At 37.2% G+C, this 26,311-nt stretch overlaps 1 protein-coding gene across 1 annotated transcript in view; it reads left to right on the top strand.

The window, feature by feature from the left end:
* Positions 1-26,311, top strand: part of Prosbeta5 (Proteasome beta5 subunit) — an 87,208-nt gene that overhangs the window by 26,346 nt on the left and 34,551 nt on the right. The window contains exon 3 of the mRNA XM_067142612.2: positions 24,943-25,184. Within this exon, the coding sequence (XP_066998713.2) occupies positions 24,943-25,184 (242 nt within the window). The remainder of the gene's footprint in view (positions 1-24,942; positions 25,185-26,311) is intronic.

Below are 26,311 nucleotides of genomic sequence, written 5' to 3'. Positions count from 1 at the left end.
CCCATCTGATTTTCAGAAGAATGTTGTTATACCTATTCCCAAGAAAGCCGGTGCTGACAGGTGTGAAAACTACCATACCATTAGTTTAGTATCTCATGCCTGAAAAATTTTAACACGTATTATTTACAGAAGAATGGAAAAACAAGTTGAAGCTGAGTTGGGAGAAGATCATTTGGCTTCAGAAGAAATGTAGGAACATGTGAAGCAATCCTGACTTTACGACTGATCTTGGAGATGTAATAGACAAGAAAAATGTTCCACCGATCAATACATTTATTGTGAATGAATTATTGCACTAGTACCGGTTTCGGCCTATCTTGGCCATCATCAGCTAGCACACAAATTTACAGTCATTAGACAAAATTACAAAGATGTTACGTTAGAGCATCCGGATGTCTAATGAAAAATGGAAGTAAAATATATTGCAGTATGTTGCGTTAAAATATCTCTGATTAAAAGTGGTGATGGTTATAATAAACTAAAACCTATTGATTGAGCATGGACATGAGTACATAAGCACATTAAAATATATATGCCACATCATTAGACACTAAAAAATATAGCACATTAAACACATTAAAACATGGTATATTTTTAAAAGTCTATTAAAATTTGAGTTCATGTTGCGTTGCATTCATTCTTCAATCCTCTTGTGGTTCTTGTATTGATTAAGTTGTATTAGGTGAATATCGAGAATGTAATAAGAACTCTTGTCATTAATAAGAACTCTTGTCATTAATAACATATAACATACCAATACAAAGTATATCAGCCATAGAACATTCTCGATATTCACCTAATACAACTTAATCAACACAAGAACCACAAGAGGATTGAAGAATGAATGCAACGCAACATGAACTCAAATTTTAATAGACGTTTTTAAAATATACCATGTTTTAATGTGTTTAATGTGCTATATTTTTTAGTGTCTTTTGATGTGGCATATATATTTTAATGTGTTTATGTACTCATGTCTATGCTCAATCAATAGGTTTTAGTTTATTATAACCATCACCACTTTTAATCAGAGATATTTTAACGCAACATACTGCAATATATTTTACTTCCATTTTTCATTAGACATCCGGATGCTCTAACGTAACATCTTTGTAATTTTGTCTAATGACTGTAAATTTGTGTGCTAGCTGATGATGGCCAAGATAGGCCGAAACCGGTACTAGTGCAATAATTCATTCACAATAAATGTATTGATCGGTGGAACATTTTTCTTGTCTATTACATTGAATCCAATCAATACGGAATATGAAACTTATAAATAATAATGATCTTGGAGGATCGAATCAAGAACAAGCCCACGTACATGGCATTCGTAGATCTAGAAAAGGCATTCGATAATGTTGATTGGTCCAAGCTATTTATGATTCTGAAGATCATAGGGATCAGATACCGAGAACGGAGAATTATCTACAATCTGTATAAAAATCAGTCTGCAGTGATAAGAATCGAGGGCTTTGAAAAAGAAGCAGCAATCCAGAAAGGAGTGAGGTAAGGCTGCAGTTTGTCCCCTCTCCTTTTCAATGTTTACATAGAACAGGCAGTAAAGGAAATCAAAGAGAAATTTGGAAAGGGAATCACAGTCCAAGGAAAGGAAATCAAAACCTTGAGATTTGCCGATGATATTGTTATTTTATCTGAGACTGCAGAAGATCTCGAGAAGCTGCTGAATGGTATGGATGAAGTCTTGGGTAAGGAGTACTTATTTTCAAATAAGTCCAAAACAAAAAGTAATGGAGTGCAGTTGAACAAAGGCAGGTAATGTAGGAAATATTAGATTAGGAAATGAAGTCTTAAAGGAAGTAGATGAATATTGTTACTTTGGTAGTAAAATAACGATGGCAGAAGTAAGGAGGACATAAAATGCAGACTAGCACAAGCAAGGAAGAGCTTTCTTAAGAGAGAAATTTGCTCACTTCAAACATTGATATAGGAATTAGAAAGATGTTTTTGAAGACTTTCGTGTGGAGCGTGGCATTGTATGGAAGTGAAACATGGACGATAGCTAGCTCAGAAAGAAAGAGAATAGAAGCTTTTGAAATGTGGTGTTACAGAAGAACACTGAAGGTGAGATGGATAGATCGAATCACGAATGAAGAGATACTGAATCGAATTGGTGAGAGGAGATCGATTTGGCTAAATTTCTTTACAAAAAACAATATATATATGAGTCTCCACCTTATCAATACAAATTTATTTTACATTAAGCAGGTAAATATAGTCAAGACTAGTTTCGACCCCTAGGGGGTCATCCTCAGTTGACATGCATTAAAAATGTATTATTTACAAAAACATCACATGTAGTGGTAAAAGCTTAAATTAATTTGAACCGATCATTAATGTTGGTATGTCTGGTACATTTGGGCTATTGTATGTGTCAATTTTGAGTTTTTAGCACACAGTGTGAAGGTAGTTGATTGACTAGTGTGCATCATCCATGAAGACACATATTATTTTTTATGCTACTACCATCCAATTTTTTTGGGTTATACAATGTGGAATATACATACATTTGTGCAATTCAACAGTGGCAAGTTTAACAATATACATTTAAAGTTGGTTCATAAATTACACAAATTGGCTATTGATTAGTCATATGAAAATGTAGGACATTGGTTTGAACACTTTTGACTAAAATATCAATGTAACACCTTACTGGCATATATCTTAGATACTAAAATCAGTTTATAAAGCCTGTTACTCTTGATTGAGTCTTGGAATAGGGTTAAAATTTTTTAAATAAAAACTATTTGCTTAGTATAGGCATTAAATAATGCTGTTAAAATGGACATATAGCTAAAACAGTGGTATATGTATGCCATATATGCCTGGTTAAAAACACATTACATTAATGTTATTGATATGTGGTGCTACATGTACATTGTTTTGGAATAAATGGGGTTGACGAATTTTTCACAACAGTCTTAGATATAGTGTTCCGATAAAATGGGTCCGTAAAAATATTTATATGTAAAAAACGGTTAGGTAAGTATTTGAATAATCCGCTGCAGATCAGGTAATACTTAGTTATATATCTGGAGATATTTTAGGCAGCTACTAATGTTGGAGTTATTAGAAATCTTGAATATATTAATGGAGCATGTTTTTCCATCCGTATGTCGTGATGCTTTAAGTTGGTGACATTTGTCAGAACGTGTTGAAATTATGCGTCTTGATGCACGTTGATTTTATCATGGAAGCGTATATGTTGTAAAAACAAGGTACAGTATGTAAGATCTCAACAGGCAGCTACAAAGAATGCACGGTTCCAACACCTTACATACTGTACCTTGTTTTTACAACATATACGCTTCCATGATAAAATCAACGTGCATCAAGACGCATAATTTCAACACGTTCTGACAAATGTCACCAACTTAAAGCATCACGACATACGGATGGAAAAACATGCTCCATTAATATATTCAAGATTTCTAATAACTCCAACATTAGTAGCTGCCTAAAATATCTCCAGATATATAACTAAGTATTACCTGATCTGCAGCGGATTATTCAAATACTTACCTAACCGTTTTTTACATATAAATATTTTTACGGACCCATTTTATCGGAACACTATATCTAAGACTGTTGTGAAAAATTCGTCAACCCCATTTATTCCAAAACAATGTACATGTAGCACCACATATCAATAACATTAATGTAATGTGTTTTTAACCAGGCATATATGGCATACATATACCACTGTTTTAGCTATATGTCCATTTTAACAGCATTATTTAATGCCTATACTAAGCAAATAGTTTTTATTTAAAAAATTTTAACCCTATTCCAAGACTCAATCAAGAGTAACAGGCTTTATAAACTGATTTTAGTATCTAAGATATATGCCAGTAAGGTGTTACGTTGATATTTTAGTCAAAAGTGTTCAAACCAATGTCCTACATTTTCATATGACTAATCAATAGCCAATTTGTGTAATTTATGAACCAACTTTAAATGTATATTGTTAAACTTGCCACTGTTGAATTGCACAAATGTATGTATATTCCACATTGTATAACCCCAAAAAATTGTATGGTAGTAGCATAAAAAATATGTGTCTTCATGGATGATGCACACTAGTCAATCGACTACCTTCACACTGTGTGCTAAAAACTCAAAATTGACACATACAATAGCCCAAATGTACCAGACATACCAACATTAATGATCGGTTCAAATTAATTTAAGCTTTTACCACTACATGTGATGTTTTTGTAAATAATACATTTTTAATGCATGTCAACTGAGGATGACCCCCTAGGGGTCGAAACTAGTCTTGACTATATTTACCTGCTTAATGTAAAATAAATTTGTATTGATAAGGTGGAGACTCATATATATATTGTTTTTTGTAAAGTAATATCTATCAATACGGAAATGAAACTTATAAACAACAGTTGGCTAAATTTGACGAGAAGAAGAGATAGAATGATAGGACACATCTTAAGACACCCAGGACTTGTTCAGTTGGTTTTTGAAGGAAGTGTAGGTGGTAAGAACGGTAGGGGTAGACCAAGGTATGAATATGACAAGCAGATGTAGGATGAAATAGTTACGTAGAAATGAAAAGGTTAGCACAGGATAGGGTGGCACGGAGAGCTGCATCAAACCAGTCTATGGACTGATGACTCAAACAACAGGAAGGGGAGTTAGGGATTGGAATAACTTACCAAGGGAGACGTTCAATAAATTTCCAATTTCTTTGAAATCATTTAGGAAAAGACTAGGAAAACAACAGATAGGGAATCTGCCACCTGGGTGACTGCCCTAAATGCAGATCAGTATTTATTGATTGATTGAACAAGAAGATGCAGGCCTTTCAGATGAGGAACGCGTCCTCTTACTCAAAATCACACAAAATAATATCTCATGTCTTAAAGCTGCATAAAACTGAAGAAATATAAAGGACGTCGTCTTAACATTCACTCGCATGAAAAGAAACAAGACCATGCTGGTCACAAAAAAAAGCACTCATGCTCAAAGTAAACATGAATAATAAAGTGGCCAAGTCTGTAATAAATATGATAAACTGAAACTAAGAAATTGCCACCTTGACAATCAATCATGTCTGAACATCGGAAAGTTACTGAAATATCTCAATCCCACATCGTGAGAAACTCGTATTGATAATAATAATAAATTAATAATAATAATAATAATAATAAATCTTACAGAAATCTTATTCTAATATTCGGAACTCGAAATATGAAACAGAGTTCGTGGAACTCGTGAATCAGTTACTAATTTTCAACCTAGATGTGCAAAATAGTCGTGAAGATGACGCTAACAAATTCGTGGATCCACACTCCACCGTCTTATACACTCTTTCACGCATCATGCAATAAATCCCAGAAAACATGACGGCATGTTTCCGTTTACTTTGAGCTCCCATTAATAATACTTTAATCTAGTCCTGCCTGACTTTAATTTGAATTCCTTTTACATTTGCAATTAAGCCCCGAGATGTACACAGCGTCTCAAACATCAAAGCAAAACAGATCAAAATATATAGGAGGCTAAAATAAGAAATTGACTCGTAAAAGAAATGATGGTAACCACTCAGCTAAATAAATCAGAATAAAATATAAGAAAGCAAGCTGCGACCTCATGCAAATGGTCCACATTTACGTTAAAACTATATTTACATTAACAAGCTTCCTATTACTTGCTTTAAATAGGACGTAGGCCTTCCAAACAAAGCTGCATCTACTGAAATTAAATATCAAACTAACCTATCCCCTTTTGCAACATTAAACACGTTCACACTCACATAATTACATTAAAAACTCTACTCACCTGTTTCGTTGACTTATTGCTGCTCGTCTTCAGGAAACAGCCGACCCCATCTTGTTTTTAGCCAGCCATATCGATGATGATGCTGCCTTCAGAAAAGACTTGGATGAGTCCTCTGGTCTCCATCGAGGCGTACAAAGGTGATGTCGTATTTTCCGTCGCTGCTTCTGCATCCGGATGTCATCTAAAACATCCCCTCGTTCATGATGTAGAAACTAGGTCAAGATCAACCTCCCAGTTACTAGAATACTACAGCTGGGAGTAATTTTCACTGACCATGAAACCAGTTCCCATTCAATCGCGGAACCACTTCTCTTATCTACTCCCGTAACTAGGTCAAATATTTCCCATTTATAAGAGGCTGGACTGGAAATTGTAAAGTTTATGCCCTCGGAAAACTATTTACACAGGCAGGCTACTATGCATTTTGAAATGATTAAATGGAACTGTTCTCTCCCTTTGGTAATTGTAAATTAAATGCCATTCTTTCAGTATTAGAAAACTTGAATAGATTAAATGCAGACTGAGCGTCTTTCAACAAAATTTTCCAAGTCCCCACACGATTACTCGCGTAAATAAAAACTTCTTCTTACGATGTTACCTGCACAGAATCTCGCCAAATAATAGGTGTAACTAACTGACACGGTCATCGTTTTTATTAACTCGTACTTGAAGACGCCGCCGTATCCTCGGTTGGGGCCATCACTTCCCTAGACCAATGCCTAGCCATATCGACGGTGGCTCTATCATTTCATTGGCTCAACATATCGCGTACCTGACACTTACCTCAAACATCTCTCGTAGGTGAACCTAGCCTCCCGCCGGGTATCCGAAATGTTGTCTGTTGGAATCCTATTGTTCCCTTCTTCGGCTTTGTGTACGTCATGTCGAAATTCCACCTTCCAAACTTAGCTGGCGAGCAAACAAACCCGAGCTCCAAGCTCCCTGCAGAAATTGCGACATGTGCTGCTGAATATAATGTTGTCTGCCAGTTACTAGTACTTAATAAAAATGAAATATTCTCTGTATATTTGAATAAATGACTAATTAAATGAGCACTTCAATAAGGGCTCGCTGTGAAAAACCTAAATATAAATGGCCAAAAGAGGATCCAAAGCAACAGAATTAAAACTCAATACCCCCTGACGAAAAAGAACTCCATGAAATATTTACACACTTAAAGAACGACAAAGCTGCAGGGGAAGACCGTCACAGCAGAGATGCTGAAAAGTGGTGGAGAATTCGCAATAACCATTTTAAGGTGAAAAATGGAAAAGATTTGGGAAAAGGAGGTAATACCTGAAGACTGGAAAAATGATATCGTTCATGCTCTACACGAAAAAGGTGATAGAGCAGATCCTAACAACTAGCGTGGCATTTCCGTCACACCTGTAACATATAAGATACTGTCTAAAGCACTACAGAAGAGGCTTGTGGAACAAGTGGATCACCAACTAGGCAAGTATCAAGCAGGATTTAGGAAGGGAAGATCATGCATTGTTCAAATTTGGAGTCTGAAACGTGTACTAGAGAATCATCTCTCAAAGGATCTAGTGGTGGTTTTTGTAGACTTCAAGAAGGCATATAATTCAGTCGACAGGGAAGTGCTATTCAATATATTGGTGGAATTTGGAATTGACGCCAGAACAACGGCAATTATGAAGCAGACTTTAACTAGGACACATTCGAAAGTTAAGTTCATGCGAGAGATCTCCAAGCAGTTCAAAATTAAAACAGGAGTCAGACAGGGTGATGGACTGTCACCAATTCTTTTCAACTGTGTGTTGGAGAAGATTATCCAGGAATGGGAAAAAGAATTGGACAGAAAAGGATTACTTAACCAAGTATACATTGGAAGATCAAAAAGTGGTGTCATAATTAATTGCTTTGCCTTTGCTGATGACCTTGCGCTGTTATCTAGGAATACTGACTCAGCAAAGAACAGCTGAATGTACCAAAACTACAAGCAGAAAAAGCATGACTACAGATTTCTTTCGAAAAAACTAAATATATAACAAACATCAAAATAGCCCCTCAGTACCTGAAGACAGAACACGGTAAAATTGAAAGAGTTGATAGCTTTAAATACTTGGGTGAAATAGTGCAATTGAAGACTGATGAAAGAGAAGCAAACAACACCAGACGGGAGAAGATGGCTGCGGCTTTTCGTAGGACATATCCTATATACAAGCGAAAGTTTTGCCCAAGATCCATAAGACCGGCGTCCCAATACGCCCCCATCATCAATTATAAGCCAAGCCCATTGTGTAAATTAACACAATTTATCCAGAAATTTCTAAGAAAGAATTATAATTTTTGGTCAAATAAGTCTGTAAAAAATACCATTGAGTTAATGAAAAATCTTGATAACTTCGAATTACAATCTTTACACTCGTTGCATTCTTTTGATATAATGAATATGTATCCGAGTATCAATACTAAGAAACTCTTTCCTATTATTCAGAACAATCTAAATAAATATAGCAGCCTCGGTGAGTTCGAGATCCAAGATTTCATGGTAATTTTGAAACTAGTTGTCAAGAATAATTTATTTTCCTCTAATAATCGCATATACCAGCAAGATGGTTTGGCTATGGGGTTGCCGGTCTCAGGGATATTGGCAGAAATATATATTGACTATTTGGAGCATATGGCAATTAATAGCAATAGTGTTTTTGCGAACATAAAATTCTGGGCCAGGTATGTGGATGACACTCTTGTTATCCTCAATGAAAGAATTACTGATGCAGTCTCCACTCTTAATAATTTAAATAACATTGATCCGCAGATAAAGTTCACTCTGGAATCTGAATCAAATAGAAGCATAAATTTTCTGGATTTCACATTAAACAGACTTCCTTCTTCTATAGAGTATAAAATCTACAGGAAGCCAACACAGACAGCTACTAACATCAGAAAAGATTCTTCCCATCCCAAAGCACATAAATGTGCTACCTACAGCAATATGGTAGACCGAGCATTCAGAATACCATTAACTAAAGACAATTTAGATAAGGAATTGAACACAACTCGCTCCATAGCTAAGTATAACAGATATGATAATGCATTCATAGAGCGCATCATCAATAAACATAAACACTGTTTAAATTCAACGTTAACTAGGGAAAAAACTAAACCCAATTATTATTCAACCTTCACTTTCAATAAAGATATTTACAGCATTACGAATATTCTGAGGAGTACCTGGTCTGTGATAACTTTCAAAATGTCTATGCATTAAATTTGTATTCTCAGATTCACTATAAAAATACATTTTGCTGGCCTTTCTCATGTAACAGTACTCATCGCAGGAAATGCAACGCAAGTCAACTCCATCTGATTACACCGGATGTTCCAAGCGAACTGAGTGGCCAATGTACAAGCTGATTCAAAACTTCCAACGATGCGGAAATTGTCCTTGTCCTTTAGCATTTTCATGGCCCGTCTTATTATTCCCTCTTCCTACAGTCTCCATGCGTATTGCAATGTACTGTTGCGGGTGGAAATTATGAGAACTACTTAGAGACATCTTCATCAACGTGTCGCCATAAGAAGCCGAAGTATGTACGACGTTTACATGCATTTATTCCATCATTTAACAGTGCTGTCTTCAGATGATTATTTTTTAATGCCACAGCATTCCGGCAGATGATAGTGAACCTCCCGTATCCACTAATTATATGAATCTCTACTACAATAAATTCCCGTGAAGATATAATGATACACCCAATCCAGGAGAAACATGATCATGAAGATTAGAGTGCGCAGTGGAAATTAAGTGCCATAACAATAATCATGTCCATAGTAAACAAGCATAAGATGCTAGTCTACATACAATACAAACCAAGAAATATATATAAAAGGGAGGTTTATTTTAAAAATCAGAAGAAAAGGATAATGACTCAAAATAGGAATTTTCGTGTCATCTTTACCAAGACTATGTTCATATGGTTAGGGCCTACTCATAAAACAATAGCTTTACTTACATAGTAGTTGTGTATTACTTTCATCTCAGTGCAATAACCCACGACATGGATTATAAATCCTGAAAAGGGAGTAAATTTTTCCAACTCAAATATACCTCCCGCACGCTTTAAGATTTTCTTTTTTATAATCAAGGAGTAGTTAGGTAATAATCATCAAAGCCATCATGGAAAGGTGGGTCAAGTATTAAGCATGCACAGAGCGCACGAAAATAAAAGGGAACTGGAATTAAGACAAGCATGCTTGCCATCTTCTACTTCAAGTACCAAAAAAATAATGGGAGGTGGTTAGGGGAAAAAAGGGGCGATACATGCCAACAATAAGGAGGAAATAAAAATTAAAATCTTGGGGAATTCCATAGTTTATATATGCCCCGTTAAACTAGGGGCCTACTTGTTTACACACACTCACGCATTTGCACACATGCCAAATGAGCCCCAACCGAAGGAAAAGTGGTGGTCACATTCTCCTACCTCCTCAAACAAGAGCAATAGGTTCGAAAGGCGCATTATATATATAAATATTTCATCCCTTACAAAATAGGAGTAGTAATCACATAAGTAGCCTCAAACTTCAACAGTGTCTATCCCATATAATGCAAGTAAAGCCTAGCACTGACGTGGATTATGAATGACGGAGAAAGGGAAAATCCACACAAGGAACACGCATGCACAAACATTTTATGCCAAACTGTCATGAATCCTTTTTATGAATACAGCTAATGATCATTCCAATTCCTTTTGTAATGATGTCCTAATTTCTCCTGCTGAATTGTAGGTAAATGCTAAGTTGAAATAAATGTTTGTTAATTAATTTTATGAAAAACATCTGGAAATTCAATAGCGAGATGTCATACCATTTGTGGTATGTGGTGCAGTTGAAAACAGTTTAACTGGAAGTTTTTATAGGACTTTGTCATGCCTTGCATTTCACTATCGTTTCTTTGCTAAACCTTCCTTGCTGACTTTATTGAAGAACAAGTGGTCATAGATTGGTTTTCTTAATGCAGTGTAATATGTTTAAATCATTCTCAATAAATTGTACTGATTGCCCCAACAAGCTACTACTCTTGTGTTAAACTGCTATGTCTTATATAACAGAATTCAACACAGAAACATCAGCACATTTAAATGTATAACGTACTTAGTGATAACAAACTCAAATGCAGTATATATCCCACTTTCTACATGGGGTAAATCAACCGAAATTCTAAAATAGGTACACAAAACACATCAGAACAATCAAACATAACACAGAATTTGTACTTTCCAACCTCCTAGAAAAAGGAGATGAATTCACAGCTATCAACACAAATGTGGAAATTCTCCACATCAATCTGCAAGGATACACTTTTAACACTCTGGAGTACATATGGGTGTAAGTATTCACGCAGCCACTTGGAAAATGCCAAGGTATTATTAGTGGAATTCTCAATGCAAACATATAAAGGCACATTAAATATATACGGGAATTTGAATGTACCGCTGCTGTTAGTAATAATTCTGAGGCAGGGCTTTGCCAGGATTTTGGTTGGGGTGTCTGGAGAAGGGGTTTGCGTGCGCGAACAATGGTGGAGAGCTTCAGTGCGCCATGAGAGAGCAAGAGGTGCACACATCTGATGCACAACACATCATTATCAAATTTCTCGCAAAAGAGGGCACAAACCTTCCAAAATTATGAGACAGCTCCGCGTACAGTTTGGGGAAGAAACACTTTAGCAGACTCAAGTGTATGAGTGGGCTAAAAGGGAAGAGAAGCTGTGGAAAATGCACCTCATGAAAGGAGACCGCTGGCAAGTATCACTGTAGACAACATTGTTGCCATTCATGACATTATTGGAGAAGATAGGCGAATAAAATTTTGCAAATTGTTGCAGCCATAGGAATGAGTTATGGGAGTGTTCAAACCATCATCTGAGATGAACTCCATTTCAGAAAATTGTTTGCCAGGTGGGTTCCTTGTCTCCTCAACCAGAAACAAAAAAATTTATGCTAAGGAAGTTTGCCAGAGACTCCTGCATCACTCGTGAGGAGGAAGGAGAGGATTTCTTGCATTGTATTGTGACTTGTGATTAAGCTTGGGTAGATCATTACACCCCAGAGTCAAAGCAAGCAAGTATGGAGTGGTGGTGAAGGGACGAAGCAGATCTGATCAAGGCCAAAACATGCCCATCTGCTGGAAAGGTGCTTGCAACCGTTTTCTGGGACTCTGTGGGCGTTTTGCAGGTGGATTTTCTTCACGAGCAAAGGCCAATTAATGCAGCCTATTACTGTAGCCTTTTGGATGAAGCAAAAGCTGCATATCGCAACAAGCAACACCGGCAACCGATCTGAAACGTCATTCTTCTCCCTGACAATGCCAGGCCGCATACTAGCATTCTAATGCGGGAAAATCTGGAGGAAATTCACTGGACACTTCTGGAACATCCTCCGTGCAATTCATATTTATCACCCTACGACAACCATTTGTTTGGACCACTCAAACAAGAACTAGGAGGACAGCGGTTTGATGATGATGCAAGTGTAGAAGAGTTTGTGTGCAACTGACTCTGCACACGTCCCTCTTCTTTCTATCAAAAGCTTACCAATCTGATGGAGAAAATGTATATCAAAAGAAGGATAATGTGTAGAAAAGTCATCTCTGTGTGTATTTTATTTTGTTGATGCAATCAATTTTAAAAAAGTAATTCCCGTTTATATTTGATCTGCCCTCATATAAGCCTATGTTCTTCCTATTTTATGTTCCTTTCCTTATTTCTCCTATCTTTTTAGATATATATTAATACAAACATAAATACCTCTGATATATATAAAGATAACTAATCACTTGAACGTATGAACACAGTGATGATAGAATTTTAATGTTCTGCATACAAGGAAATGAATATTTCTTCTCTCAATACAAGTTTTAAGCTGGATACTGATATTCGTTAAATTGCGTGACATCAGTCATCTTGAAAGAATGGTGAATTCTGTCCCTCGGTGCTTGGATGTACCTACCTCCTCTGTGAATCACTTTCCTCATACTGAGCACCAGATTTCCAGTCGTCTCTCTTGCAGTATTATGCCATTCGTTCAGAAGCAATTGTTCTAACCAAGATTTACAAGAGATGTGGTGCTTTCATACTCTTCTTTCCAGTTCACTAAGGGTCGCTCAATAGAATTCAGATCGAGTGACTGTGCTGGAGTTTTATAAAGCACCCATTGCTTGATAATCTCGGCTGTATGCTTGGGATTGTTGTCCTGCTGGAAGTAGTAATAATTTCCCAAATCCAGTTTCTGTACTCTCTTCTTCCAATTTTCTTTCAGAATATGCATACATATATCTTCATTATAGACCGTTACGCCTTTCAGTGTTCAGCCTGCAAGCATCTGTGAAATTACCACACGCCACCATAATCCTCTGTTTGTAACAAGTTCTTTGGCCTTGTTTAGTTCTACACCTCTTAAATCGTTAGAAACTGAGTCAAACCATCATTGTCTTGGTCTCCCTCTACTTCTCTTTCCCTCGATAGCAGAGTCCATTATTCTCCAACGTAACCTATTCTTCTCCATTCATCTTGCATAACCTCACCACCGAAGCAGGTTTATGTGTACAACTTCATCCATTCAGTTCATTCCTATTTATCTCCTCATTCTGAGCACCTTCCTGCCATTGTTCCCACCTGTTTGTACCAGCAATCATTCTCGCTACTTTCATGCCTGTTACTTCTAACTTATAAGATATCCTGAACCGGGCAGGTTGGCCGAGCGGTTAGGGCCACACAGATTTGAGCTTGCATCCGGAAGATAGTGGGTTTGAACCTCATTGTTGGCAGCTCTGAAGGTGGTTTTCCATGATTTCCTATTTTCACACCCGGCAAGTGCTGGGGCTGTACCTTAATTAAGGTCACAGCTGCTTCCTTCCCATTCCTTAGTCCTTTCCTGTCCCATTGTCACCATGAGACCTATCTGTTTCGGTGCGACATAAAACAGATAGTAAAAGGATAGCCTGAGTCCACCCAGCTTTCACTCCCATATAGCAGAGTTGATCCGAAAACAGACGTACGTATAGATTGTTTCGCCTGGGAGCTGACTTCTTTCTTACGAATACTGTTGATCGCAACTGCAAGCTCACTGTATTAGCCTTACTGTACCTTGATTCAATCTCACTTAATATACTACCATCTAGGGAGAACACATATCCTAAATACTTGAAATTATCCGACTGTTCCAGCTTTGTATCCCCAATCTAACATTCAATTCTCTTGGATTTCTTACCTACTGACATCAGTTTAATCTTTGAAAGGCTAATTTTCATACCATACTCGTAGGCTAATTTTCATACCATACTCATTGAACCTATTTTCAAGTTCCAAGATATTAGACTGCAGGCTTTCAGCACAATCTGCCATTAAGACAAAGTTGTCAGCATAGGCCAAACTGCTTACTGCATGTCCACCTAACTGAATCTGTCCCTGCCACTTGATACCTTTCTGCAGATGATCCATGTAAACTGAACATCAAAGGTGAAAGATTACAGCCTTGTCTGACCCCTGTAAATACCTTGAACCAAGAACTCATTGTACCATCAATTCTCACTGCAGCCCAATTGTCAACATAAATGCTTTTGATTGATTTCAATAATCTGCCCTTAAACCCACAATCCCCCAGTACGGCGAACTCTGTCATATGCTTTCTCTAGATGTACGAAACATGAACATAACTGTGTATTCCTCTTGTAGCATTTTTCAGTTACCTAGCACATACTGAAAATCTGGTCATGACAGCCCCTCTCTGGCCTGAAACCACACTGGTTTTCATCCAACTTCCTCTTAATCACTGATCGCACCCTCCTTTTCAAGATGCCAGTGAACTCTTCACCTGGTATACTGACCAATTAGATACCTCAATAGTTGTTGCAATCCTTCTTGTTCCCATGCTTATAGATAGGTACAGTTACTACCTTTGTCCAATCAGAAGGTATTTTACTAACTGTCCATACTAATTTTATCACTCGAAGCCATTTTATCCCTGTGTTTTCACTATATTTCACCATTTCAGGCAGGGGCGTATATAAGGGGGGGGCCCAGGGGGCCTGGGCCCCCCCCGAAAAAATGTATAAGCCTTGAAGAACCGGACCAAAATGATGGGAATTTTCGATCGTTGTTGAGATTCCGAGCCAACAGTTAGCAGTTTATGTGCCATACCTGGACGATTTTTGTAACTCACTAAAATAATGCTTTGAATCTCACAAGGAAATAGGTGCATCCTTACAAAACATCCTTCCACAATTGTGTATTGTAACAGATTTCGGTTCATTGGAGGCTGCTTTTAGTTTCTACGAAGGAAATCTGTCACATAAAGAGATTGTGCAAAGTGAGTTTATGTTGTGGAAATAAAAGTGGAGTCAGGAAAATCCTTCAAATCTTCCCAAAATGGCTGTAAGTTCTCTAGAAAAATGTGACAAGACTTTCTTCCCCAACATTTATACCCTTCTCAAATTACTCGCCGTTCTTCCTGTTTCTATCGCAACCGTAGAAAGAACTTTCTCTAGCCTAATGAGACTGAAGACTTACTTAAGGAACAGCACATCTGAAAGTAGGCTTAACGGGCTTGCTTTACTCTCTATCCACAGAGACATTATAGTTAGTGATGAAGAAGTTCTTGATAAGTTTGCAAGTGTACCAAGAAACCTGGACTTCGTTTTGTAACCATTGGTGTACTGTATGTATGTAATGTAATGTAATGTAATGTAATGTAATGTAATGTAATGTATGTATGTATGTATCAGCCCAAATCAATGTTTCCTTTTTCCTTTCTAAAGTGTTTGTAGTCGTCTGACCTCTTAAAATTTACTTAATCTAACCTTACACAAATCTTGGCCCCCCCCAAAAATATATTCTATATTCGCCACTGATTTTCAGGTATAATTTCATCTATTCCTGCTGCTTTATGAAAATGGAGTTTATTTACCATCCTTTCCACTCATCAAACATAATTTCACCACTGTCATTGTCCTCCTTTCCCTGAGCTCGGTTGTTCGTGACGTCACCAGGAAGATTTCCCTTTACGTTGGGAAGATTTTCAAAATATTCCTTCCAACTGTCCAGTGATTCCCTAGGATCTATTATGGGTTCACCTAAATTACCGAAAACACTATTCATTTTGTTTTTCCCCTCTTTATTACAGTCCAGAAAGGTTTCCGTGCTGTTTGACCTAGCCTTTCCAGGTTATTATCAAAATCTTGCCACAACTTCTTTTTGGATTCAACAACTATTTGTTTAGCTTTGTTTCTTTTATCTACGTACAATTCTCTGTCTGCAGCAGTCCTTGTTTGGAGCCATTTCTGATACACCTTCTTTTTAACATTTACAAGCTGCTCTCACTTTATTATTCCACCAAGATGTTCGCTTTTTCCCATCTTTACACATAGTTGTTCCTAGGCATTCCCTTGCTGTGTCTATTACTGCATCCCTATATACAATCCATTGTCTTTTATATCCTGAACCTGCTTACTGTCCACTGTTCGGAACTTCTCACTTGTCATATCCATGTACTTCTGTCTAATTTCCTAATCCTGGAGATCTTCTACCCTTATTCATCTGCAGACACATTTACTTTCTCTATCCTAGGCCTAGAGATACTCTTAGTTCACTGCAGATCGGATAGTGGTCTGTATCATCGAAAAATCCCTAGAAAACCCACGCATTCCTAAAAGATTTCTTGAATTCAAAGTCGGTTAAGATATACAGTAGTTAATTATGGATCTGATGCCCCTACGCCTCTTATGTGTAGCAGTGAATAGCCTTATGCTTGAAGAAGACAATCATAACTTTTTTTTTTTTTAAATTAAGATAATTTAGAGTCACTTTAACCCTAAGGTCTTATCGTGACTTCTAACTGTAGAATTTACATTAAATTACAGTAGGGTGAAGAATGAAAAAAATATAAAAGTGGTATTTTAAACTGAACAGTTAAATATTTGAATACAGACCAGTGTCTTTGAAAAACTTGATAATTTGTTTGCACAGTGAAGGAGATGAGTGTGTCCCCTTAATATCCTTAGGTATACCGTGGTACTGGCACTATTTGTCATACAGTGAACAGTCTGTTATGATGTGCTTCACAGTCAACACACTATTGCATGTTGTACAGATGGGAGGCAGTTTCTTCTCAAGGAGGTAGCTGTGACTTATCTTGGAGTGGCCAATCCGTATTCTAGTTATTAGGACTTGATCTTGCCTGTCAAGGTCGTGAAGATAGTGTTGTACTGTAGATTCCGTTGTTACTTCGTGGAGTTTGCTGTTCGAAGTTTGAAGCCATTTTATCTTCCACTGTTGGTATAATTTTGTTTTAGCATAGGCAATAATGTCAGTGTGAGGGGTAGCTATTGTTAGATCGCCTAGCGGGAGGTAAGTAGCGTCTTTAGCTGCTTGATCGGCAGATTCATTGCCTTGAATACCTCTACGAGAGGGTATCCACACAAGGATGACTTGTTTGCCTTCTTTCATGATGTTAAACAACAGTTGTATTTCTTGTGCAAGGATGTGTTTCGATGATGGACTTTCTATTGCGTTTAATGCACTTTTTGAATCAGAAAAAATGGAGTTATTACAGGTGCTGGTTTTCAATATATATAGCATAGCCTGCTTTATTGCGTACAGCTCATTAGAGAAGACTGTATAGTAGTCAGGCAATCGGTATAGCATGGTACGTTCAGGATATATAATCCCACATCCATTTCTTTCCTCACATTTTGATCCATCAGTATAGATTGCAGTGTGCCTTGGGTATTTATTAGAAATTTCAAGAAATAATTGATGGTAGTGAGATCTGTCAGTTTCATCTTTGACACTGTAATTTATTTCAAAGTTAATTTTTGGAAGGGTAATAGTCCATGGTGGGACATTAAGAGAGTTGTTGTGAGGAGTATTGGAGGGATATTTAAATTTAGTTATTCAAGAAACTTGGCTATTCTGACATTGAAAGGCTGTGGTTGTGATCCTGATTTAATGAGTGTACCTTGATGCTTGTTAGGAAAAGCATACAACTTAATTCTTGATTCACTCATAGTTGCTACCTTGAGCGCGTAAGTCAAACTTAGTTGTCTACGTCTAATTGTGAGTGGTGGTTCATTTGCTTCTATTTGAATGCTGGCTACTGGACTGGTTCAGAAGGCTCCTAGAGCAATTCGAAGAGCTGAGGACTGGATGGAATCAAGGATTTTGAGTGAAGACATTCTTGCGGAATTGTATACAATGCTTCCATAGTCTAATTTAGCCCTAATAATGGCTTTGTACGTGTTCATTAGCACTTGGTAGTCTGCCCCCCAGTTCTTTGCTGCCAGGATCTTCATTATGTTCAGCCTTCGCAAGCAGTCATCTTTAAGGTTTTTCAGGTGAGGTATCCAATGTAACGTAGTGTCGAATAAAACTCCTAAGATTTTCATAGTTGTTACTGTTTCAATTTTGTGATTGCCCATGTACAGCTCAGGGTCTTGTACAGTATGTTTACATTTGGAGAAGAGTATGCATTTGGTTTTAGTTTTGGAAAACTTGAACCCTGTAACTTTAGCCCATTTTTGGATATTATCAATTGATTCTTGAAGTAACTGTTGAGTAGTTAATTTATTTCTTCCTGCACTTAGTATAGTCAAATCATCGGCAAAAAGGCAAGCCTTTACTGATAGGTGAATGTTGGAGACAATGCCATTTATTGCAACGAGGAATAATGCGACACTGATGACTGATCCTTGGGGAACTCCATTGTCAATGGTTACTTCATGTGAAAGAGTTCCATTTGTCCTGACTTGAATTCGGCGATCTTTAAGGAAATTATAAATGAAGGAAGCATGTTTCCTGAAATATTATGTTTCATCAGTGTTTCAATTAGATAGTCTTTCCACACCATGTCATATGCCTTCTCAATGTCTAAACTAACAGCTGTGAGGTGCTGATTATTTAGGAAAGCTTCTCGGATTTCTGATTCTAAACATATCAGAGTATCTGTTGTTGAACATGCTTGACGAAAACCATTTTGTGCATCACTAAAAAAGTGTATATGTTCCAAATACCAGCGTAATCTCTTGTTAACAATTTTCTCCAGTAGCTTATACATTGTATTTGTCAAGGTGATGGGACGATAATTATCTGCGATAAAAATGTCCTTTCCTGGTTTGAGTATAGGCACAACGCCATTGATCTGGAAATAGTTTGGAACTCCATATATAGTTGAAAATAGCAAGTAGATAATTGAGTGCACTATGTGGAAGCTGTTTTAAAAATTCATATGGAATGGTCCAGGGCTAGATCTGCCACATTTGTTGAGTTCTGTAACCATTTCTTGTAACTGTAAAGTATCATTATAAGCATAGTTCGGTGTAGGTACAGTTTCACTTAAGTCTATTGGATCTCGAGTTGTTTTCATGCGAAGAAATTCAGGTTCATAATTGTTATCTCTAGAGATTTTTGAAAATGATTTAGCCAGTTGATCAGCTATTTGTTGAGGTTCATTTACAATTGATCCAGCGACTGGATCTCTTAGAGAGGTAATACAGAATTTATTGTTATTTGCCACTTATTCTTTGGATTTTATTCCACATAACTTTTTGTGAAGTTTGGCAGGTTAAGGAGGAGACGAATGTTAACCAGGAGGTTTTCTTACTTAATTTTATTTTATTTCGTGCTATTGCTTGGTGTTTTTGAAAATTGATTTTATTTTCAGAAGTAGGATTTCTTTTGTATAGGTAGTAAGCACTGTTTTTATTTTTGATAGCCTCTTTACAGGAGTCATTCCACCAGGGAACCGTTTTCTTGAAGGGCATAGGCAGCAGATTTAATTATTACTTCAGTGAAGTCTTGAACAATATCATTGATGTGCTTAGAAGGAAATTTATTTGTTGGAGTTAGATCATTTAAATAGTTATTTACAATCTTTCTAAATGATTGCCAATTTGCCTTATTTAAATTCCATTTACAGTATTGGGGTTTTGATGTGTTGTCTGGAGAACTTTGATCATCATTAATTATGATGGGGAAGTGGTCACTTCCTTGTAGAGTTGAATAAATGGACCAGTTAAATAGTGCAGCTATGTCTGGCGTATATATAGTTAAATCTATGCTACTGTATGTTCTGTGTGCTATATCAAAACAAGTTGGAGCAGTTGAGTTCAATAATACTAGAGTAAATTCATCTAGTATCTTCTCTATTTCTTTCCCCCTTTCATCAGTATTGCGACTACCCCATAAACTGTTGTGGCTATTAAAATCACCCATCAAAATGAAGGGTTTGGGGAGTTGGTGTATTAGGTTTCTTGAATCATCAGCGTGAGATGTACTATTCGTAGGAAAATAAACATTACATACACATATAGCTTGTGGTAGGTATAATAAAACTGCGACTGCTTCTAAATCAGTAGTTAAAGGAACCTCTTGATGGTGTAAATTATTTTTAACATAAGTGGCTACGCCTCCACTTGCATGATTTGGATTAATTCGGTTTTTATAATGTACGTTGAACTGTCTTAAATGGGAAACAAAGTTGTCTCTAAAGTTAGTTTCTTGTAGACAGACAACTGAAGGCTGATGTTTATTTAGTAGAAGTTGTAAATACTCTCGCTGTGATCGAAAACTGTTGAGGTTCCATTGAAGTAATGATATAGTCATAAGAAGACAAACAAGTGTAGAGGGAATTTTATCATCCTTATGTGACGGAAGTAGAGTCATCGCTGGAGTAATCTGGAACTAAACTGTTAATTGCTTCACCTCGGTTTTCACTGCTAGCCTTAAGCAGTTTCTTGACTATTTGAGTACTCCTGTTCTTAATGGATTTTTCAGTGTAGTATGGATATAGTTTTTGAAGGGCTGGGCTAAACTCTCTAGATTAATTGGAAGCTATTGATGCAATGTCATTAACTCCAATACTGTTTTCAAAAAAGGATTGGAGTTGTAAGTAATTGAGGGGAAAGGACTGAGGGTTGGCTTCTAGAACTTGCTTAATTGGCTTAAGCATATCACTAATAGTTGTGCTTTCTTTTTCTGTCCTTGGTTTCTTGTAAGTTTGTTTTGTCTTGTGTTTCCCTGTCTGTTCACTTGTCTTATGTTCAGTTGTTAGGGGAGGTTCCTTAAAATCAAGGTCTTTTCTGCCTGTAGTTTCACTGCTAGATAGTGATATTGGTCTCTTCGATCCAGCAAGATGAACACATGAGGGGTTTTGAGGGCATTCCAATTGAGAGGTTAGAGTCGTTTCGACTGAGGGTAAAGGCCCACAGTTTTGATTTTGAGAACACTGAAGAGATGTAGATGTAGCAGTTGTCTGAACAGTAGTTTGTGAGGGAGTACAGGTAATATTTTCTTGACAGTTTGTTTTAATTTTTTGTGTTTCCTCTACTAGTTGGAGAAATTCTGTTGGATTGATCTTGCCACGAGAATGACTGTTTTGATTTAATGAGGAGCCTTCATTTATTATTTCATCATTATCAGGACAGTTTCTAGCTAAGTGCCCCTCAGTTTTACAAAGAAAGCAGGTGGGTGTGTCAGAGGATAAATAAATCCAGTAATTGGTACCCTCATATTTGATTTGGAGTGAGTCTGGAAGTTTGTTAAAGTCTTCATTTTGAATATAAATCTGTCTCCGAAAACTGAGAATGTGAGAAAATCCGGGGATTGTTAAACCTGCTCTAATAGGTGATATCTTTGACATTGGTTTAATGCCGAGTTTGAGAAATTCTTCTTCAATAACAATATTAGGAATCAGAGGGCAAACATTGGATAGAATAACTCGTTTGTTTTTAGTTAGGAGAGGTCTTATTTCCAAGGAGACATTATTTATGAGAATCTTAGGATGTTTTGAAATTAATTCTTCAACACACTTTGACTTGCAAGGAAGATACATATTCTTCCATTAGATATCCGTGAGACAAATCGGATGTTACTAGGGCTAGTGACTTTTCCAATTGCTAGTATATAATCTCGGATACTAATACTATCGCAAGATTCAATAACAATAGCTTGATCTTTGGTAGGGTAGGATTGCATTGCTGCAGAGTAACTTAACCTTGGATTGTTAGGAGATTAAGTATGTTAGGAACAGTAATAGAGGTTGTCATGAGGTTACCTGGTTCACCGGTATGGGTGGGAATTATGCTTTCTTTATTCTGTCGATTCGTGAGGTTACTTGAGACTTGCTGATTTTCATTATTTAGATTCATTGAGTTAGAAAAAACTTGCCGACCTCCATCAACAGAGGCGGCCATTATCGGTTAGCTAACAAGATGAGGTTATAGGTATGAGATTGATCCTGTAATGAACACTAATCTCCACAACGCAGATTTAAAACCACACTCACTACAAAAGTACTTAGCAGCTTCACTCTGGTGCTTCAGACGGTAAATTTTAGCTAAGAATGACCGATTATTCAATGGTTCCAAGCGACAGTATTACACGCAAACATCATGTAAGTCACTGCCATCTTGATTCATAACTTCTAAACCCATATTAGTGCAGAAATCCAGCAAATGCTTCCTAGTCCTGTTAGCCTCCATATCTTCCCCATATTTACCAATCACCCTTTCATATCCTTCAGTTCTATTTCCAACTCTTGCATTGAAATTGCCCATTAGCACTATCCCATCCTTGCTGTTGACCCTGACTATGAAGTCACTTAATGATTCATAAAACTTGCCAACTTCATTCTCATCTGCACTCTCTCATGTTGAATACACTCAGAAATTCTTGTGCTAATTCCACCAACTGCCAAACCTACCCACATCATTCGCTCACATATGTGCCTCACAGAAACTATGTTGCGAGCAATAGTATTCTTGATGAACAGCCCTACCCCATACTCTACCCTTCCCTTTCTAAGTATACTTTACAATCTCCTCTCTCTTCCTCGTTATCTCCCTTTACCCGAATATCATTACTCCTGGCACATTCAAATGAATCCTCTTTGCTGACTGCTAGTTCGTTCTTTTTTTCTTTCTTCCATAAGCCCCATTAATATTGATAGCTCCCCATCAAATTCCATTTTGTTCACCAAGTTGTTTTGAAGGAGTCCCTCGTCTGTCAAATGGGAGTGGGACTCAGTTACTCCCATAGGTCCGAGGCTTGCTTTAAATGTTCTGAGCGTGCTCCGTGAAAATTCTGTGAAATAGAATACTATCCTTACTTATACATAGTCCAAGTGAAGATCTCTCCTCCAGTGGGTTAGGAACTATGGTGGATTGTATAGTCCTAGCCACCTGAGCACACAAGAAGGGACTCAGAATACATCTGAGATGCCCACTCCCATTCCATAGCAACTGGTATCCTGACTCTCAGGACCACTTACTAGGCCACTCAGTCGTTGTCCATGGTTCACGAATTAGGATGTGACTACAGTAACCCACACCATGAACCTCTTTCTGAATATGTAAATAGGCAAATCTGGCATCTATGAAAACATGCTCCATGACACCAGGTGTGGCAGTACATCCCCAGACCAAACACCACCTTCACCATGCTTCACAGCAGCTTGTCAATTCCAGATGTCAAGAACAGTATTGGGTCTCCTCCAAACCAAAACATGGCCATTGGTATGAAACGTGTTGAATTTACTTTCGTCAGAGAAAACAACGTTGTTGTTCCAGAAATCGATGTCCTTTCCTACATGATCTTTTGTGAACTCGACTGTGCTCTTCAGACTCTTCTTGCTTGTGTAGGTACTCTAGCTCTGAATCCTGCAGGATTGATGAGATGCCTTATACCTCCTTGTGTCACTTTCTTTCTAAACTGTTCAACTTATGCAGATATCACGCTGATGTAGATTTTGGGTCCTTCTTGATCACTTGCATCACATGCCTCTTATCAGTTTTTGTGGGCGACCTACTCTTTCTTTGTTTATTAGCAAGTTCACTTATTCAAATTGCTTAGTTATACTCTGTCTGCCTCCATAGTGTAATGGTTAGCACTATTAACTGCCATCCTTAGACCTGGGTTTGATTCCCAGTACTGCCAGAAATTTAAGAATGGCAGGGGGGCTGGTATGTGATTAAAATGATACATGAAGCTCACCTTCATTGGGGGCCATGCCTGAAAAGAGCTGCACCACCTCGGGATGAGGACACGAGTTTAATTTAATTATACTCGGCACAGTTGAACCGCTTCTCCCAACAATGTTTACAATTTTGGCATGTGATATTCCTTCACAAGTTTAATGAGACAATCAGCTGTCTCATTTCCACTGTAGTTTCTTTTCCTTTGTGACCCATTTGAACCACTTGTGTCCCACCAGTCACTCAATAAATCTTGTTTAACATGCAGTCAACACCTGAGCGAGACAGTGTGGTAGACAACTAGTTTGTTTCCTTGTTCACCGCCAAGTGTACGGATACTTCTGTCCGGGAACAACTGGACATTACAGCATAAACATTTCTCGTTTTCACAGAATGAGTGGCTGCATGGTTTGGGTCACACAGTTGTCAGCTTGCATTCGGGAGATAGTGGGTTCGAATCTCACTATCAGCAGCTCTTCCATGGTTTCCCATTTTTACACCAGGCAAATGCTGGGACTGTACCTTAATTAAGGCTATGGTTTCTTCCTTCCCACTCCTAGCCCTCTTCCATCCCATTGTCACTATAAAACCTATCTGCGCCTGTGCAGCATAAAGCAGATTGTTTAAAAAAGTAGTCTTGTTTTCACACACAAATATGGTCTTGCCCTTGTGGCTGATGTGTAGTATTACAGGAAATCTCATACATGTTACCCAAGGGGAACAGAGGATGCACATAAAATATTAAGAGATACATATAATTCACTTACTGTAAAATGTTTTACTGTATGAATACTTATATCCATGTCTGTACATAAACACATTCACTCTGTCTTTCATTTCAAATATCAGAAATCATACAATCAAGTACAGAAATCTCATCTTAACTAGAGTTCTGTTTTGGTAATGAATACAAAATATAAAGTGTTCCACTGGTGGCAGTAAATTGCTCATGATAACTGTATCCTTATGATTGAAAGTGCTCCTTCAGGATAATTTATTTATTGTTCAATAAAGAGGAAGGAAAGAAGTATTTGTTCCTAAGTGAAGGTTACCACATGTGTAAGGATAACAAACATTAGATTATTGTGATTCAGTGTTTTTTCTCTCCTTTTTTTATGTGGACTTTAGGATCACAGTCAATGAAGAAGATTGTTGAAATAAATGATTATCTACTGGGAACATTGGCTGGTGGTGCAGCTGATTGTGTGTACTGGGATCGTGTTTTGGCTAAACAATGTCGTATGTACGAGCTGAGGAACCGTGAGCGGATATCTGTTGCTGCAGCCTCAAAACTAATGGCAAATATGGTGTACAATTACAAGGGTATGGGCCTTAGTATGGGCATGATGATTGCTGGTTGGGATAAGCGGGTGAGTTATATTTGCAGAATATTTACTGATAATGAGTATGTTATTAGTGGACTTAATTTCCATAGTGGATGTTGATTGATCCCCTTTATGTAATATTGTTTACAAAGAATTATCAAGTTTTCACTCAGATTAAATGAAGAGAGGGAAAGAGTTTCTTAACTAGGGAAGGACAAGAAGAGAGAGAGAAAAAATATTTCTATGTGACATATTCATGTTGGTGGAAGAATCCAGTGAGAGGTAACACTGTTAATTTACATGTTCCTCTGTGGCTCTCATCTTGCATGATGTTTGTGGCGATCATAGGACTTCATATAAATAAAACTTTGCTTCCTCTTACTTGTGCTGGTCTCCTCTCTTCCAGTTTCCTTTTTCAAACTTATTTGGTCAGTTGTTGCTTCTTTCTGATGATAATAATAATAATAATAATAATAATAATAATAATAATAATAATAATTGTATGGCTTCAGCTACCGTGTGCAGAAACTTCAATTTGATCCCATCTGGCTGTCTGCTCATCAATTTCGACGTTGTTTTACTCTAGGCCTACTAGATTGCAGACCGAGTAAACCAAAACTCTCTTGGGTGTCTATTGCTGAGATTTAATTAATTTTGCCGGGTGAACACCAAATGTGTCACCAGAGATCTTTTACATGCCGAAATCATACGACATTACAATTAAATTAATAATATATTATGGTTCCACCTATTCAGTACAATAACACTTAGTAATGCGAGGTTACATCACAAGTCGATCATAAACAGTACTGGTTTCGACCCCAGATCTGGGTCCTCATCAGCTAATCGTTCAAAAGGTACAAGATAAGAGCAATGCACAGATGAATAACAAGTAACATAGAAGATATAAAGATTTTTTCAAGACGAAAGTTTGTGTGGAGCTATATAACACTTGAGTGTAAAGCACTAGGTTTTAAATGTCTTTAAAATTTAGATGTGTAGATGAATAAATAGCTCAATGTTAAATCTTATGTTTGATATATTAAGATGCAAATAGCTAGTTGTCTTGTTATGCAGAAAAGTTGAAATTAAATGCTGTTGTGAAGAGAAATAAGTAAAACAGAGTGCAATATTAGAACAATTGAGAATCACAGTTGACAAACGAAGGTATC

Source organism: Anabrus simplex, chromosome 3, assembly GCF_040414725.1.
Source record: "Anabrus simplex isolate iqAnaSimp1 chromosome 3, ASM4041472v1, whole genome shotgun sequence".
In the NCBI taxonomy this organism is placed as follows: domain Eukaryota; kingdom Metazoa; phylum Arthropoda; class Insecta; order Orthoptera; family Tettigoniidae; genus Anabrus; species Anabrus simplex.
Note: the sequence above shows the minus strand (reverse complement) of the source record. Positions and strands in the feature narration are given on the sequence as shown.